The sequence below is a fragment of the Ursus americanus genome, chromosome 12, assembly GCF_024610735.1.
Source record: "Ursus americanus isolate L20-20 chromosome 12, mUrsAme1.1.p, whole genome shotgun sequence".
NCBI classification, from domain to species: domain Eukaryota; kingdom Metazoa; phylum Chordata; class Mammalia; order Carnivora; family Ursidae; genus Ursus; species Ursus americanus.
The window spans coordinates 71,100,038-71,115,321 of NC_142138.1; the positions used below are offsets into that span (position 1 = coordinate 71,100,038).

Below are 15,284 nucleotides of genomic sequence, written 5' to 3' on the forward strand. Positions count from 1 at the left end.
TCCGGCCCGGGCCCTGCCCTCTCCCCTGCCCCCACAGTCCAGAAACTACAACTCCCAAGAGGCTCCACGGGGCCCAACCGTCCGTTTTTTCCCCCCGCCCCCGGCCTCCCGTTTACCCCCGCCGGCAGCTCTGTGGCGGACTCTGGTCCCGCGGGCGGCGGAGCGGGCGCGCGCGTCGAGGGTCGCGCGGCTGCTGAGCAGGGCGAGCGCGCGCGAGGAGGGAGTGGAGGCGTAGGGGGGCGGGGGTACGGCTCGCTCGCTCGCAAGATGGCGGACGAGGACGGGGAAGGGATTCACCCCTCAGCCCCTCACAGAAACGGAGGTGGCGGCGGCGGTGGGGGATCCGGGCTCCACTGCGCCGGGAACGGCGGCGGGGGAGGCGGCGGCCCGCGGGTCGTGCGCATCGTCAAGTCCGAGTCCGGCTACGGCTTCAACGTGCGGGGCCAAGTGAGCGAGGGCGGGCAACTGCGGAGCATCAACGGCGAGCTGTACGCGCCGCTGCAGCATGTGAGCGCCGTGCTGCCCGGGGGGGCGGCCGACCGGGCCGGGGTGCGCAAGGGGGACCGCATCCTGGAGGTGTGAGTATCTGGGCTGCCCGCCGCCCCACCCCGCCCCACCCCCTCCGGCCGTCTCTGCATCTCCCTCTACCCCTGTCGCCTTCAGGCCGCACCGTCCCCCCTCCCCCCTCCAGCCCCTGAACCGGTGCTCGGGACTCTGTTCCTCTCAGGCCCCGCACCTTCTTGGGGTTGACCCTTTCACCTACCCGCGCCCTGGGTTTTCGTGACCCGCACCTCCCTCCTGTAACCAGTCTACGTCCCTGCGCCCCCGCTGTTTTTACCCCTGCCCCCATTCTTCTCCCTTCTTTCCTGCCCTTTTGCTTCCCCCCCCCCCCCGGGCATGCCGCTTTCTGCACCTCCCTGCCCTCCTAATGGACTTCTGCCCCTCGCTGACAGCATCTCCTTTTCTGACCCGGCCCCTGCCGTGTCCTCCCCAAGTTCTCATCTTTAGCATCGTAGTTTGTTCTCCACTGCTGCCGTCAACCCCCATGGACCGTCCCTCTGTCCTCTAGACCGAGTAGGCAGGACCTGTGATCGGCTCCCACTTTTCCTCCGGGAATATCATCCCTCCACTACACTCCTTTTGCTTTCCTTAGTTACCCTCTCCTGTGGTTAAGCACCCCCTGCATTTTTCTATCCTGCCTTGTGTCCCTTTCCTCCCCTCCCTTTTGGATTCACACTCCCAAGAGTGTACCTCCTTCTCTGACCCCTGCTTGCTTGCTTTTGGTTTTGTTTTTGTTTGGTGTTCGGGGACGGTGTCTTGGACACTGGAGTTTCTTTACACTGTTGTCCCGTATTACACCAGGCTTTTGAACCTAGTGTCTCCCATCTCCACATCCCTCTGAGAGCATCCGTATTCGGCCTTCACTTCTGCACCATACTCCTGCTTCTTTTTAGTCAGGATTATGGTGGAGCTCTCCTTCGTTCCTGCTTGCCCCCCAAACTATACCCCTCTTTTGGGTCTTTGACCTCTTTACTTTTTCCAGGCATGCCCTTTCCATTCTCTCTCTTAGTTTATCCTGTTGTGATCCCACGCTCGACCTTGTCCTATTCTTTATCTCCTCCAGGCTGCTTTCCCTTCTCTTTTTAGGCTCCTGCTGCAACCCATTCTCTTCCCTACTGCAGCCCCTCCCCCTTCATACTCCTCGTCTTTACCTCCCCACTGCATCCCTTAAAGCTCCAGCAGGATGCTGCCCTGCCTTGCAGTTTCTGTGCAGACCTCTGCCACCACTCTCATCCAGGTTTTACCTTGGTGGCTTTGTACTTTTGTATTAAAATTTGTGTAGTGATTGCTGGTTGACTGGTAGGTGGTATGTGCTCTCATAACCTCCATTCTCCTCAGCAGTCTTCGGTCCTGTATCTCTTGCCTTTTTACTGAACCTTATTTTTTCACACTTTTGCCCTGTCCCTTGTACTTGGATTTGCCCTCATGACGTCTTTCTCATTTTTAATAAATGTTATTTTCATTATAATTTCCACAACCTTCAGTCTCTCCTTTAGTAAAACAGTAGGTTTGCTCAAGGTTTCAAAGAGGTTAGTATCTTGAGGGTCTGGCCTATAGAGGAGTCCATTCCTTTTAATTTACCTTATGTCCCTTGCTCTTATCCTTGACACTCTTACTCTGTGGAATTCACTCATTCTGTTGCCTCTTACCTTCCACCTGAAGAAAGAGTAGCTCACCAAAGTAACTGTTTGGAACTATTAAACCTTCCATGTATGCTTTCTTTTTCCATTAATGTTCTATGTGCTCTTTTCTTATTCTCTCGTGATACGTTCTTAATCTTTGGGGGCTAGGGCATTCAGATATAGAATGCAGTAGTGACCAAAATTTTGCTTCATACCTGGGCATCTAATTCTTTTCTTTCTAGATAACTCGGAATCTGTGGCTGATGTTTCCTTCTGATAGAAGCTCTTGGAATTGTCATTTTCCTTTCCCTTTGGAAGTTAACTTTGGATCCAGCTGTTTATTTTTAAATTTAAAATTGAAGTATTTATTTAAAATTATGAATTTATCATAAAGTTCTAAGTAGTTTACTCTTTATAAGAGCTAAAGGAACTAAACCAAAAATAATTCTGTAGATGACTACAGCTAACATGATCAACCATTTCAAATATATATGTATATATATATCAACTAACATTGTTGGTAGCTTCTTGCCTTTATTGTGATTTTGTAACAGAGTCTAGACATAAATTAGGTACTGTAAGGGAGACCTCCGATGATCCCCTAGGACAGGTGGAAGGACTTGCCTCAGGTCCGTGTTCCAGTCTATGCCCATTCCTCCTTCGACAGAGAAAACACTGATTTTGGAGCATACTTGGTGGTGAGCAGAGACTCTGTCTTTGAAATGACCAGAAAGTGGGCAGGACAAAAGAATGCTCTTTACTTAGAGAAACTTACTCTGAAAGGTTGTGATGATGAGACTTCTTCCTGGCAATGGTTTCTCACCTTCCAACTGTATTTCGATTTCCAAATTCTGTGAAGCTTCTTTGCAACTATTGTGGAAATGGTGATAGTTGCAACACAGAGTCAAGCAAGTTGGCAAATTCTCTGAGACCTCAGCTATACGGTCTCTTTCCTTCTTCCAAAGTCTGCATCTTCTCCTTAGGTTTTCAAGTGAGAGGAGGAAATTAGCAAACAGACATGATTCTTGAGGGATATCTGTGTCTGTTACTTGTTTTGATTTTGGTTAGGTTGATGCTAATTTCCCTAAGGCATTCTTCAGGCAGCACTCCTTAGAGCTTTTCTTTGTCTCCTACAAGTTCCTTAAGTCACCTCTCTGTTGTCCCAGGAAAGTTTTGCATGTTATTGAAGTGCCAAAGTGGGGTCAGGGTTAGGCATAGGTAGATTATTACTGTGTGGACATAGTTTGCGTGAAGACCTTGATGATTGCTGTTTAACTAAGACTTGTCCCTTTTTTAGACGCTTTCCTCCTATACACAAATTATTCCAATTTTCATATATTGTAGTCATTTGGACAACTGAGTTGTGGAAAGAACTGAGTAACTTTGAGATTTAAGGAATTAAAAGCTTGGACAAAAGTAAGAGCATTGGCTTCTCTCTATTTCTTTTAAAGTTTACCTTACAAACGCCCTGTCCTGATTGAATCTTAGAACAGTCATTAAACTAAATTCAGTATGGTTCAGTTTGTCCTTTCTCCCTTCAAAACCGACTAGATTCTAACCGGTTTGGAAAGAGTCATGTTACAGGGCTTGGTAGTAGGTTGTGAACAAGCCCTCTGGGCTCTAAATTTTACTGCAGATGGAAAGTTTTGTACTAGCAATGTTAATCTCCACCTTGTAATTTTTCCCAGTGTAACATATATTGAATGTTTCCCTTTGATGTGTATATACCTGGAGGGATGCTTTCAATAAGTAGAACCAAAATAAATAGGTCTTTGCACTAATTATATAGTATGTGAAGTAACATTTGACTTCAGGTTAATTTTCTTAAGGTTAAAGTATTTCCAAGGGCTCTTGATTGATTTCTTGAGAGGTGCCTTTAGGAGGGTTATAGTTGTGGTACCATCTTTATTTTTAAGGGATTAAGTTTATCTGTTGACTAGTTTGTTTTATCTCTTTGGTATTTGGGTAGTGTGGTCTTTAATAAGCATGGACCCCTAAGATTGACGTGAAGCATTTAAATTCATGATATATTTGTACTGGATAGAGTATATGCTTTCCCTCTTCATAGCTTCAAGATAATATACCCATCAACTTTCCTTTGTTAAAGTTACACTTGATCTTAGCCAAAAGACCAAGAAGCGATTCCCTTGTTAAAGTTAAACCATAAGAAAAATTAAAGGTATATATATATATTTGTTTATTGGGTGTTCATTTTAATAACTTAGGAATATATCATGGGCATTCTTTTTTTTTTTTATTTTTTGACTTCATTTAATATTAAAGTTTGGACTAAAGAGGTTGCTGCCACAAGAAGTATTTTTATGAGTTAAGTGTGAGTCATTTAATGTTGACTGCCAGTACCTTCTCAGGAGCTGCTTTCTCAGTTGTAGGTGAATTCTCTTTGGCCAAGATTTTCCAGGTAGATTTTAGAAATGGTGTTTGAAATCATGGTTATTGATCAAAGGAAAATTTTATGGTAGTGATTCTTAAGCTTTAGTGAGAATAAAAATCACTGAGTATGTTTTTTAAAAGTGTGGATTCTTGGACTCACCCTTTAAGGGTTATGTATGATTCAGTAGGTCTTGCATGGGCTGTAGAAGTCTTTATTTTTCACTCCCTTTGCAACCCACATACCCAACCCATACCTGGAGCCACACTGCAGGTTCCAGGCCTTGAATTCTCAGTTCATCTTATCTTCGTGGTTATATTGAGAGTCATGAGCTAAGACTATACTAACAAATAGTGATTTGTTAGGCTCCTGAACTCCAGCCCTTAGAAAGTCAATTCAGTAAGACAGTGGACTATTATATCTGCTTATCTAGACTTTATTGAATCTTTCTAAATGTTGTAATAAAGGTATGTGGTGAAGAGTGAGGACAAGTTAATAAAATCATTATATCACTTTGCACTTTTTTTAAATTAAAGGTTTATTTATTTTAGAGGGGGGGCACGAGGAGGGGAGGGGCAGAGGGAGAGAGAACCTCAAGCTGACTCTCTGCTGAGCACAGATGCACGGCTTGATCTCAAGACCCTGAGATCATGACCTGAGTGGAAATCAGGAGTCAGACATTCAACATCAAGAGTTGGACATTGGGGCGCCTGGATGGCTCAGTTGTTAACTGTCTTCAGCTCAGGTCATGATCCTAAGACCCTGGGATCGAGCCCCGCACAGGGCTCCCTGCTCAGTGGGGAACCTGCTTCCCCCTCTCCTCCCTGCTCATGCTCTCTGTTGCTATCTCTGTCTCTCTCAAATAAATAAAATCTTAAGAAAAAAAAAAGAGTCGGACATTCAACCAACTGAGCCACTCAGGCACCCCTCACTTTGCACTTTATGTAGTGTTACAATTTGCATAGTATTTTTACATTTGATCTTCACAACAGCCTTGTGAGATAGGAAGAATATAAATTCCTTGAGGATAGGGACTATATACATCTGTGTTGTTTCCCTAGCCAAACGTCTAATGGCATATAGAAGGTATTATTCAAAAAATATTTGCTGAATGAATGTATGAGTATTTTTGTCCCTTTTTCATAAGAGAGGAAACTGGGTGTTGCGCTAACGAATATTAACCAGAATTAAACCTAGGACTTTGGATTCTAAATGCAGTGTATTTTCCATTTCTTTGTTTTCTCAGCTATTTTTGACTGTTAATATTCTTGACTGTTCTTGACTGAATACTCACTTAAAATTCTTAAAATTTAGTCACATCCCTATAAACTTGGAAAGCAGTTGAGCTTTGGTTCTGTTGTGAAATGTAACTGTCTTGTATCATTTTTTACCCTGTCTCTCTGATTGTTAAATTGGATGGGTGACAGGGAAAATGGCTGTTCGTTGCCCTTGTTTGTTGATATCTTTATTGGTTATCAGTGAGGAGAGCCTGACATAATCATAATTGCAGCCCCAGGAAGTACTTTTAATTCCCTAGGTAGTTGAGGTAGCAAACAAATAAAACTAAATTTGAAAATAGCATTTATCTTCCTCTTGGAAATCACTGCCACAACAGTGCTGTTATCACGAAAAGATCTGTTGTTAGTAACATGAAGATGTGTCCAGGTCATATAAATTATTGTGAAGAAGGCTTCTTTTCAGCCCCCACTGACTAGTTTGTTTCAGGTGAGGGTTTGTTACCATGCTCTCAAGGATAATTATTTTTTAAGATAAGTCCCATTGGGAGTAATTCTTTTTTTTTTTTTTTTAAAGATTTTATTTATTTATTTGACAGAGACAGCCAGCGAGAGAGGGAACACAAGCAGGGAGAGTGGGAGAGGAAGAAGCAGGCTCCTAGCGGAGGAGCCTGATGTGGGGCTCGATCCCATAACGCTAGGATCATGCCCTGAGCCGAAGGCAGACGCCCAACCACTGCGCCACCCAGGCGCCCCCGGGAGTAATTCTTATGATAAGCAAAGAGACTCAATTGACAATCAGACACTTAAAATTTATGATTGCTGCCCTGTGCTTTGGGAGCATGATTTGTGGTGAGTTTATTTGTTAGATGATGGCATTACTGACACAGTGGATGTTGTAGGTTTAGGTTAGAGCCAGTTAGGATCATTCTTTTTGACTATCCACTATATAGATGATCTCTGTGCTTTACTTGGGCAGTTCTATAAAAGTGTATGTATGGGTGGTATACTTCTAGCCCCACATGTGGAAAAAAAATATTGAAGATTTTTTTTTTAAGTACGCTCCATGCCCAGTTGTAGGGCTTGAACTCACAACCCTGAGATTAAGAGTTGCATGCTCTACCAACTGAGCCAGCCAGGCGCCCCGAAAATATTTAGGTAGTTTTAAAATATTTTTAAAAAATTTGCAAGTCTCTGTAGGAGATATATTTTATATTAGAACCAATATAAATACAAAAACCCCACCCGAAGCAAGTTTCAGAAAACCATATTTAGTGTTACTGTGCTCCCTGGCATTTTTTAGTCTGTTCGGTATTTCAGAGTTTTTTGTTTTGTTTTTTGAATGCTGATGGTGAGCCACATTAATTTCATGACTATTAGGTTATGATCTACTGTTTGAAAAACAGTGATTTAGGGTATCACTTTTCTGGTGTTGGCCCACTGATATATCACCTAATCTGATTTTGCAATTAAGCGCAAACTATGTGTAAATTATTGTTAGGCCTGTATGAGTCACGGAGTCCCCACATCTCTGTCCTTGAGAAGCTTAAAACACTGTGGTGGGGAAAATGTATAGTTTACTGTGTGTAAAGCAAATGAATTAATGGAGATAAAGGAAAAACACTATGGAGTTTAAAGGAAAGAGTGAATATGGTTGAGATGATTGGTGGGTAGATCAGTCATAGAAAGCTTTTAAACTGTGATTGAAGGACAAGTGTAATTTCAGTAGAGAAGCGGGAAGGAATTTATAGGTTGAGGAAACTAAAGGGAGGAGGATATGAAAAGTTCTTGGGATAACAAGGAATCTAAAGTTGCTATTTGTAGACAGTTGTGCTTGAAGTTAGATCAAAAAGGTCTTTGAATGCAGTGCTACGAAGTTTGGATTCTTTTCTCTTTTTGAGGTCAGAATATAATTAAATGTGCATTAATACCTAGGACTCCCTGTGAATTTAGTTTTTATTTAATTATTTACCCGAAGAGGTTGAATAACTTCCAAGGCCAAGGAGGAAAATCACTATTAGAATTAGAAGAATTTCAGAGCATCTAGTCTCTTGGGCTGTCTTGTACTATATAAAGAAGGGAACTAAGAACAACTAAGCTCTAACACCCAGAGCTGGGAACAGCTGGTGAGGAGTTGGTTGCCTTTAATTTGTATGTGTTTTACCTCACATTCTAGTCCAGCTTGTCGAATATCCACTTCTCTTTCTAAGGTTTTTTTTTTTTTTTTAATTTATTTATGTATTTGGGAGAGAGAGAGAGAAAAGAGAGGCAGGGTGAGAGGGGCAGAGGGAGAGATCTTCAAGCAGACTCCCTGCTGGGTGCGGGGCTCCATGCGGGTCTCCATGAGGATCTCACAACCCTGAGATTGTGACTGGAGCTGAAATCAAGAGTCGGATGCTTAACCCACTGAGCCACCCAGTTGCCACACTTTAAGTTTTAAATGAGTGTACTTAACTGTTGTGTTCACAGTTGATAAGTTTGATCCTTATATGCTGTAGGCCCACTGTGCTCTGCCCTATGATGTTCTGTTTTAGCTGTTCTAAGAATTCCTAGCTTGCTCCTCTGATTTGAAGATGCCTCCTTTAATTTAAATCTTTTGTTTCTGCATACAGCATATTGTTGGGAGTTGAGGGGACTGAAGACTGTAGACAGACAACTTTAAATAAACTAAGGTTTATACCTGCCGTCTACCTTCTGAATGAAAATCCATACAAAGATCCTTGAATAAGAATTGGTGATGACCACAAAGTAAATTTTTGCTTTCTGTCAGTAATGTGAAGGGTACTTCAGGATTAACTTGTGTGATATGGTTTTAGTCATATGCTAGGTAGTATGTATGTAGTCTCTTATTTTTACTTAGTGTGCTCCCTGCTAACCAAGTAAGGTTCTCATAATAGTTGAGGAAGTACACCTATTTGCAAGGTATTAAAGTTGCAGAGTAAGGAACTGTATTTTGTTCTTATGGGTACTTCCTTCCATGAACTTAAGTTATTATGAAAACATCTTTTAAAAAAATGATTTATTTTTGCTTAAGCTATCTAAAACTGTAGAGTCTTGCGTCAGACCTCAGAGCAAAACTAGAATGACAGATCTATGTATTCTGTGGACTTGAAGCACAATTAATTTACTTCTCTTTGGAAAAGTACAGAGTGTCTGCAGAGAGTCAGCTGCTTGTGTGGATATTCTCCCAGCTGTGTTCAAGCAGCTGATTACTCTTAGAGAACTGTTCAAGGAGATTAACCAGGAAGTTGTCTTTTTCCCCCCAAATACTGCAGTACTTTTATATTTATATGTCTATCTGGTTTTAGTTATGTTTATTTAGTGTGTTTTAAAAATTGAGAGATTGATTAAAATAATTTTTGGCTATCTTGGAAAATGTGAAGGTTTTGGAAACTTCTTCCACTTCTTTTACTGATCAGTTTAATCATCTATAAAATTTGTAATTTGTAAAGTGTGTCATTTGTCTACTGAATACATCATGGGTTACTTACTTTTTTTTTTTTTTACGCAATATTACTGTCATTTTGATTTTGGTAGGGTTAAAAACTACTTTTTGGATCTGATTTCTCAAGATATGTAACCTGCATCTATCTTTACTTGGAAACAGCGATGAGTTTTGTTCTCTAGCTGGTATTTTGAATCCAAGGAAATGTGACACTTTTATGAGTTATGTGCTGGTAGATTATTTTAGATTTCCCTGCCCTACCCAGTTATTCTTCATATTGCTGATTCAGGAAAGGTCTTATTGTACCTTTCTTCTTGTTCAATGTGTTGAAATAGACCATAGCTTACAGAAACTATAGTCTGTGTTCCTCAGCTTCCGAGAGTAATTGCCCACATTTAATTTGGATTAAAGGGTGGTATTTGACTGCTGAAGGACGTATCCCTTCAAAAGTATATCTGTTGTTAACTGATTTTTATTGTTACAGATTTTTAAAAGCCGTCTCTCATGAATGAAGATATTTGAGCTGATACATCTGTACTTCTTTCTTTTCTTTCTTTCTTTTTTTTTTTAAGATTTTATTCATCCATTTGACACAGAGAGAGCGAGCACAGGCAGGGGAAGTGGCAGACAGAGGGAGAGGGAGAAGCAGGCTCCCCGCTGAGCAGGGAGCCTGATGCGGGGCTGATCCCAGGACTCTGGGGTGGTGACCTGAGCCAAAGGCAGGCACTTAACCGATGCCCAACCGACTGAGCCACCCAAGCGCCCCCTACATTTCTTTCTATACACTCGTGTATAGTACCTCTTGAGAGTAATTAAATATTTAGGAAATAGGTATTAGGATTCAGGGTGCAGGCCTAGAACAAACTTACCAGATCACAGGAGGAGCCATGCTTTTAATCACATGTAGCAGTCCAGAAATAGTAGTGAAATAGAACTTTAAAAAAATTAAGATTCGATGTTTGGTAACTTGTGTCACTTACAATCTAAGATTGTTGATAAAGCTGGTAGATTTTATTCTTTAATTAACTTTCGCTGTGATCAGTATACCAAATTAAAAACATTTGGGGGTTGCATTTAAATTGGCCATGTAGGCAGTGGTTCAAAATACAGCAGATCTCAAACTCTTTGAGTTGGTGTTGGGAAATGATTTAAAACTGAATATGTTTGTTTACTGGTCAATAACTGAGGGAGGGATTCTCAGCAATAGTAGTGTACGTAGGAAGCTATGTCAGCCTAGGGAAACCATAGTGGCTACTAGCAACTTTCTTACCCCTATCTAACATTCATTACCCCACAGTATAAAGGAGTAATCCAGTTTTCACATCCAGCCTTACATTTAAATAGAACCACACGTTACTACATGATGATCAAATGTTTAAAGGCAAAAATTGAAAAACAGTCCTATCAAAACAAAATAAGTCAGTGTTGTATATAGTTTTAGCATCAGAACTTTCTTTAAGACCTTACTGGTAATTCTTTAGCCTCTGTCATGTGAGGGAACCCATTGTGCTTTAATTTTTTCATACTAAGTGTGGTGCATTTTGTTTTCATGAGGTGAACAGTATAATTACAATAGATTTTTCCCAGAATTCACATGAAATAAAGACTTGCTTTTTAAATGTCAGCATGTTTATTTCTTACCTCATTTTGCTATCCTTGGAGTCAGTGTTTATATTTAAAAATTAATAACAACAATTCGTTAATTTTATTTGCAACACATTTGAGTAAAAGAAAACAGCCTCACTTTGAAATTGCTTACGTAATTGAATGCCGTATTTTACTCTTAAGCATTATTTCTACTACCTCCCATAATAGAAAGCAAGATGATCACTAATACTAAAGTTTGGAAAATGTAGAGCTTGCATAATGTTTTTAGTACTTCCCCCTAAACAGTGAAACCAGTATAAAAGTTAAAAATAAGGATTGGAGTTATGGAAGTGCATGAAGGAAAACCATTATTTAATGTTTTTCCTGGTAGTCTTAATAATTTTTTCATTCATTCAGGGAGGATTTTTAAAAATTTTTTAAAAGATTTTATGTATTTGGCGGGGGGAGAACAAGCAGGGGGAGCAGCAGAGGGAGAGGGAGAAGCAAGCTCCCCCTGAGCAGGGAGCCTGTTGCGAGGCTCGATCCCAGGATCCTGGGAACATGACCTGAGCTGAAAGCAGATGCTTAACCAGGTGCCACCCAGGTGTCCTTCGGGGAAACATTTTAATGAGTGCTTACTACCTGATGAACATGGGATTAGACACAGGGGATAGAAAGTTGAATAACACGTAGTCCTTGCCCTTAGGAAATTAGCTGCATATCCATTCCTCTACTGAAGGACATTTGGTTGTTTTAAAGTTTTGGTAATAATAGATAAAGCTTCTTTTTTTTTTTTTTAAAGATTTTATTTATTTATTTGACAGAGACAGAGACAGCCAGCGAGAGAGGGAACACAAACAGGGGGAGTGGGAGAGGAAGAAGCAGGCCCACAGCAGAGGAGTCTGATGTGGGGCTCGATCCCACAACGCCGGGATCACGCCCTGAGCTGAAGGCAGACGCCCAACCGCTGTGCCACCCAGGCGCCCCAATAGATAAAGCTTCTATAAACATCTGTGTGCAGGTTTTTGTGTAGACAAGTTTTCAGCTCCCTTGGGTAATACCAAGGAGGACAGTTGCTAGTTCAGGCGGTAAGAGTATGTTAGTTTTGTAAGAAGCTGCCAAACTGTCTTCCAAAGTGGCTGTACCATTTGGCATCCCCACCAGCAATGAAGGAGCGTTTCTGTTAATCCATATCCTTGCCATCGTTTGGTGTTGTCAGTGGTCTGGATTTTGTTCATTCTACTAGGTGTGTGGTATAAAATTCATTCTTTAAATTATAAAGTATTGTAATGTGTTAGAGAAAATTTGGAGACAAAGGAAAATAAAAATAATCCCCCATCCTATCATCCTAACGAAACTACTTTTGGTATTTTGGCTGTCTTTTTTTAAGGCATCTTATATGAAGTTGATTTTTTAAAATTAATACTTTATTTTCCAGAACGTTTGATTTACAGAAAAATCAGACAGAGTTCACATATATCCTTCTTCCACCTTCACCATATACTTTGTTCTTTTATGAACATCTTACATGAGTGTGGTCCATTTGTTTAAATTAATGAACCAATATTGATATGTTATTACTAACTTAAGCCCATAGTTTGTTCACATTTCTTTAGTGTCTAGTCCTAATGTCTTTCTGTTCCAGAATCCCATCCAGGATAACACATTACACTTAGTAGTTGTGTCTTTTTAAGCTCATTTTGGCTCAGTCTTTCTGTTTTTGATGACCTTGACAGTTTTGGATATTGGTCAGGTGTAGTATAGGGTGCCTGACTATTGGAATTTGTCTGATCTTTTTTTTCACAATTAGACTGGGGTTTTGTTTTTGGGGGAGGAAAATTATAAAGTACCATTTTCATTCGTTCATATGAAGGGTATGTACCATCATTATGATTTGTGATGTTGATCATCTGGCAGAAGTGGTGTTTGTCAGGTTTCTACACTGTAAATTTATTCTCCTCAGCCCCTCTCCCCTACTGTACCCTTTGGATAGGAGTCACACTCTGTGTGGCCTACACTTAAGGAGTGGGGAGTTATGCTCCCCTCCTCTAGAGTGTAGTATCTGTATAATTTAGTTAGAATTGTTCTGCATAGGAGAAGGATGCCTCTTCTCCCCCATGTATTAATTTATTCAGTCATTTATATCATTATGGACTCATGGATACTTACTTTATAATATGGGTTATATAATCCAATACCGCTTTATTTTATTGCTCCAGTTGTTCCAGCTTTGACCACTGGTAGGTCTTTCAGTCGGCCCCTGTGCCTTTTGCCATACCCCCCATTAATGTTTGGCTTGTTTTGTTTTGTTTTTGAGTATTTCTTTACTCTGTGGCACTACCAAAAGCTCCAGGCTCATCTTGTGTATTTCATGCCCCAATCCTGGAATCAACCATTTCTCCAAAGGGTCCTAGTTCTTTTTATTGGGGAATAGTATTAGGAATCAAGATCTGGGTGCTAGATGTGGTGGCAGCTACTAGGGTATAACTTCTTTCAGGTCCTCTCAGCTGACAGCCAAAGAATATATGTGTGTATATTAACCCCTGTATATACAGATGTCTATAAATATTTCTATATATAACCATCTTTATATTAAGTTAAACATGAATTCTTACTGATACTGTAGCTTTACTCCATTACCATATGGATTTTTTGTCACCCTCCCTTGCAGATCTGTACATTTCCACTTCAACAGTGAGAAATTTGGCTCCCCACGTTCATCATTCATTTACTTAATTGTTCAATTCCAGTATACATGTATAGCAGTTGTTAACTTGTACCCTGGGGAAGCAATTTTATCGACTAGAGTATAGTGCAGTCCCTTTTGCCTTTGTCTTACAGAATTCATTCCAGTGTCTTAGGTCTGTACCTTTTCCCCCACTCCCTTCAGTGAGGTTGTTTGATATCCATTTGAAATACGGTTAAATGCTCTTGTCACAGTCTGGGATTCTCCCAACCTACTAGCTGATTTTTTAAAAATTTGCATACATTAAGGTTTATTCTTTGTGTTGTAAAGTTCCATAAGTTTTGACAAATGTATTATGTTATGTTTGTGCTGTTACAGTGTCATACAAAATAGTTTCACTGCCCTAAAAATCCCCTGTGCTTCACTTATTCATACTTCCCCTCCCTCCACGCCCCTGGCAACACACTGATCTTTGCGTTTTCCGGGATGTCATATAATTAGAATCATACAGTATATGGCCTTTTCAGATTATCTTCTTTCCCTCAGCATATGCATTTAAGGTCTCTCCCCCTACACCATGTCTTTCTGTGACTTGATAGCTCATTTCTTTTTGTAGCTGAATATTCCATTGTCTGGATGTACCACAGTTTGGTTTATCCATTCACTTACAAAGCATATCTTGATTGTTTTCAGGTTTTGACAATTATGAATAAAGCCAGTATAAACACTTGTGTGCGGGTTTTCACATAAATATAAGCTTTCAAGTCAATTGGGTGAATACCTAGTAGTGATTGCTGGATCTTATGGTTGAAACTGTTTGGCTTTTTAAGAAACTATCAGTTTGTATTCCAAAGTGTCCATACCGTTTTACATTCCCACCAACAGTGAATGAGTTGTTCTTGTTTCCACATCTTCACCAGCATTTGGTGTCATTAGTTTTTTTGGATTTTAGCTTTTCAAATAGGTGTGTAGTATCTTGTTTTGATTTGCAATTCTCTAATGATGAATGATGTTGAGTAAATTTTCATGTTCTTTTTTCCCCTAGATTTTCACTGAGCAGGGAGCCTGACATGGGGCTTGATCCCAGAACCCTAGGATCATGACCTGAGCTGAAGACAGACACTTAACCCACTGAGCCACCCAGGCGCCCCACTTTTCATATTCTTTTTTTTTTTTTTTTAAAGATTTTATTTATTTATTTAACACAGATAGAGACAGCCAGCGAGAGAGGGAACACAAGCAGGGGGAGTGGGAGAGGAGGAAGCAGTCTCATAGCGGAGTAGCCTGATGTGGGGCTCGATCCCACAATGCTGGGATCACACCCTGAGCCGAAGGCAGACGCCTAACCGCTGTGCCACCCAGGCGCCCCCACTTTTCATATTCTTATTTGTCATCTGTATATCTTCTTTGGGGAGATGTCTGTTCATATCTTTTGTCCAGTTTGTAATTGGGTTATTTGTTTTTTTATTGTTGAATTTTAAGAGTTCTTTCTATATTTTGAATACAAGTCCTTTATCAGATATGCATTTTCCATATTTTTTTTCTCCAGGCTGTGGCTTGTTTTTCATTCTCTTAACAGTATCTTTCACAGAGCAAAGTTCAGCCTAGCAATTTTTTTCTTTCATAGATCATGTTTTTGTTGTTATATCTAGAATCTCTTTGCCATACCCTAGATTATCTCCTGTTACCTTTTAGAAGTTGCATTTTATAATCCACTTTTTTTAAAAAAAAAGATTTTATTTATGTGTTTGACAGAGAG

At 40.6% G+C, this 15,284-nt stretch overlaps 1 protein-coding gene across 2 annotated transcripts in view; it reads left to right on the top strand.

Moving 5' to 3' along the window:
* The first annotated feature begins 59 nt into the window (after window positions 1-59).
* Window positions 60-15,284, top strand: part of SNX27 (sorting nexin 27) — a 63,072-nt gene continuing 47,847 nt past the window's right edge. Inside the window, exon 1 of one of the 2 annotated variants that reach the window (XM_045790535.2) lies at window positions 60-578. In XM_045790535.2, coding sequence (XP_045646491.2) covers window positions 268-578 — 311 coding nt within the window. In that variant the 5' untranslated portion in view covers window positions 60-267. The remainder of the gene's footprint in view (window positions 579-15,284) is intronic. The other variant, XM_045790536.2, reaches the window with a different exon arrangement.